This window comes from Nuphar pumila, chromosome 5 (assembly GCF_984573655.1).
Source record: "Nuphar pumila chromosome 5, dmNupPumi1.hap1.1, whole genome shotgun sequence".
In the NCBI taxonomy this organism is placed as follows: Eukaryota; Viridiplantae; Streptophyta; class Magnoliopsida; order Nymphaeales; family Nymphaeaceae; genus Nuphar; species Nuphar pumila.
Window position 1 is genome coordinate 120812668 of NC_143253.1, and position 2166 is coordinate 120814833.

At 37.5% G+C, this 2166-nt stretch overlaps 1 protein-coding gene across 1 annotated transcript; it reads right to left on the reverse strand.

The window, feature by feature from the left end:
• Positions 1 to 414: 414 nt before the first annotated feature.
• LOC149838412 (F-box protein GID2-like) lies at positions 415 to 798 on the reverse strand. Its single transcript, XM_090008247.1, has one exon. The coding sequence runs from the start codon at positions 796 to 798 to the stop codon at positions 415 to 417; it is 384 nt and encodes a 127-aa protein (XP_089864373.1).
• Between the last annotated feature and the right edge of the window lie 1368 nt (positions 799 to 2166).

Consider the following 2166-nt stretch of genomic DNA (forward strand, 5'->3'; position numbering starts at 1 on the left):
TCTCTCTCTCTCTCTCTCTCTCTCTCTCTCTCTCTCTCTCTATATATATATATATATATATATATATATATATATATATATATATATATATATATATATATATATATATATATATATATAAACTTCTAAACATATCGTGAGACCAGCTCTGCATGGGTTGAGTATTGATTGATAAAAGTAGTATTGCACCTTGAAGCAATGGGGGATGAGATTGGAATTGCACTAAGCATGGTTTATTTTATTGTGAAGCCTGCAGGATACGCCATCCTTTTTTTAACCTGAAATCGTTTAACCTTTTTCTACAAGAAGTCAAGAACCTGAAATCGATTATATACAATATGACCTGATCTGTGCTTGAACACATGATATACTGACACATGATTGTGGACGTGTGCTTTGCAAGGCGGTCAGAGTTCAGTGGAGAAGTGCATACTTGTGCAGAGATAGCAAACAAAGGGAGAGATGCAAGTCTTCCATTGTCATAAGACTCCCTCCTCCTCCTCCTCTAGCCTTCCTCAACGGATGAAGGCAATTGGTGTACAAGAGCTTGAACCCGCCAAGAGCCAACACCATGCACCTGAACCGCTCGGATCCGTGCACCCCCAAGGCCGGCCACTGTGCCCTCAGCATCATCTCCCACACCAGCTCGCTTCCAGCCACCCTGTACCACCCCTTGTTGATGCAACTCACACGTCCTAGAGACTTGGGGTCCAGCCTCCTTAGTATCTCTTCCAACATCTCTATGTGCCCCTCACCACTCAGAAGCGATTCATGGTCTCTTGTGGTTCTGAGTCTCATCCTCCTGTGGCCATTCATATTGCAAAAGCTAGTGCTTTCCTAGCTAGTTGCCTTTGGTGCACAGGGTTGGCTCTTGAGCAAATGGGCAAGCACAAAGATTGGTGCATAAAAAAGAGAGGATGGTAAGGTTGCTTGGTGCACGTAATGCTGGACTTTGTCTAGTAGTGCAAGTGGGACTCTCTTGTGGTACACCGAGTCGTGTGGTTTTTGGTGCCTTTCTCATTGTCGTTTTAAAGGGTAATTTAGCATAGGTACTTAATGTATGGTGAATTTACATTGAGCTACACAATGTTTCACATTTCAAGAAAAAAAACATAATTTTTTTAGATAATTGTTTGGTTGGCTGCTCATGTTACTTTTACTCTCCTTTAGTAATAGATACCAAAAATGAGAAGTTATAAAAGTAACATTCAATACTTTAAAGAAAGCTAAAGGTTCTTAGTAAACTCATAATCACCGGAAGTTTCTTGCTTCTTTGAAAGCGAGAAAGCCTTTGCATTCCTAAAGGGGAAACACATTGAGAAAATCGCTTCCAAAATATGAAAAACTTGATTTCTTTTAATAGGAAGACCATTTCTTTTTCGTTTTCTAGATCGATTCCCTTCCCCTTCCTTAACGTTTATCTTATGCTTATTATATTAAAAAATGATAATTTTGTTATAACAATCTTGCATATTGGTTTTGTATTTAGTTTCTTGGTAACTATTGGTAAAACTATCATTTTTAATTTTTAATGGTTAACTAGAATTAGATGAATAAAAAATAGCTTAGAGGGTAGAAATAAGTGTTTATCTTAAATACCAATACTTAAGGCAGCTAAACATAAATTTGCCATACATTACGTAAACTACCCTGTTTTAACCACGTCATCGCTTGCTGCTTGTACACGTAAAGCCTTCAAATGGGAAGAAGAAGAGATCATTAGAAAGATGGTTTTAGTGCCTCTGATCACAAGGTGTTTCTCACAAAGGGGCGATCTTCTTGATGAGCTAATTATCTGATACCTTTAATGAAATTATTAAGCAATTAACCAAACGGCTCATATGCTTCTTGTTTCCTAAATATGCCGTATGCCTTTTGATCCATGTCACAGTTGACACACCGTTTGGAAAGGGCGTATCATGGGAGGTCATGCATCAAACACGTTACGATATGCCGACATGACTCCAACACGTGCCAACATTTTTTAAATATTTTTTTAATAATATTTTAATATAAATATATTTTTGATATGCTCAAAATATCAAAAAATAGCTTTTTATTGATTAACAATTAACAAATCCGTGCCATCGTGTTTTATTTTTACAATTTTTTTGAACTCACGTGTCGGACTCGAGTCAGGTGTCGTGTCACAGTTGTCTAAAAGAG